This window comes from Eimeria mitis, genomic scaffold (genome assembly GCF_000499745.2).
Source record: "Eimeria mitis Houghton genomic scaffold, Emh_scaff7, whole genome shotgun sequence".
NCBI lineage: Eukaryota > Apicomplexa > Conoidasida > Eucoccidiorida > Eimeriidae > Eimeria > Eimeria mitis.
In genome coordinates, this window is record NW_013575089.1 from 1,273 (window position 1) to 1,966 (window position 694).

The following is a 694-nucleotide window of genomic DNA, read 5'->3' on the forward strand; positions in this document are numbered from 1 at the left end:
TGTGTCTGTGCCGAGGCCTATACATATAAACGCAGGTATATAGCAGCGGAAAGAGGGGCCAGAGAAACCCAGCAGCAACCAACCTATTATGTTTAAACACTGACCCAGTACTGCTGTTGTCTTCGGGCCCACTCTATCTAGCAGCGCACCAGCAACAGCAGACATAAGAGAGTGAGACACCATAGCAACGGTGAAGAGAGGAGATACAGCCGCATCCTGGGCGTCGCATAGAAGCAGAGCCGAGTCTGATTCTGCTGCTGCTGCTGCTGCTGCTGCTGCTGCTGCTGCGGTGGGGGTGGGGGGTTCGTCCTCACACAGCCATGCATACGCCCCAGACAGCAGCATCATCCGGCGGAGAGAATGAAAGCCAAAGTATACACAGCCTGTAAGTAAAGCACTCGCCATATAGAACAGCAGCAGCAGCTCTTTTGGTAGCAGCAGAGATAGATCAGCACGAAATAAAGAAGAAGTAGCCAGGTGTATATACACCCGGGAAAATATACTTCTCTTGTCTTTCACGTCTGCTGCTGACGAGCCAGATGATGTATCTAAACCCTCTATCACCAAAGATTCTCCTGCTGCACCTCCTGCTGCTGCTGCTGCTGCTGCTGCTGCTGCTGCTGTTGCTGTTGCTGTTGCTGCTGATGCAGATACTCCATCGTTAAGTCCTTTTTGTTCTTCTATCGTTCCTGGA

General features: G+C 51.4%; 1 protein-coding gene across 1 annotated transcript in view; it reads right to left on the reverse strand.

Annotated features, from left to right (window-relative positions):
* Positions 1 to 694, reverse strand: part of EMH_0098560 (major facilitator superfamily domain-containing protein, putative) — a gene marked incomplete at both ends in the record, with an annotated part of 2,214 nt that overhangs the window by 867 nt on the left and 653 nt on the right. Inside the window, 2 exons of the mRNA XM_013501501.1 lie at positions 133 to 383; positions 555 to 692. Coding sequence (XP_013356955.1) covers positions 133 to 383; positions 555 to 692 — 389 coding nt within the window. The remainder of the gene's footprint in view (positions 1 to 132; positions 384 to 554; positions 693 to 694) is intronic.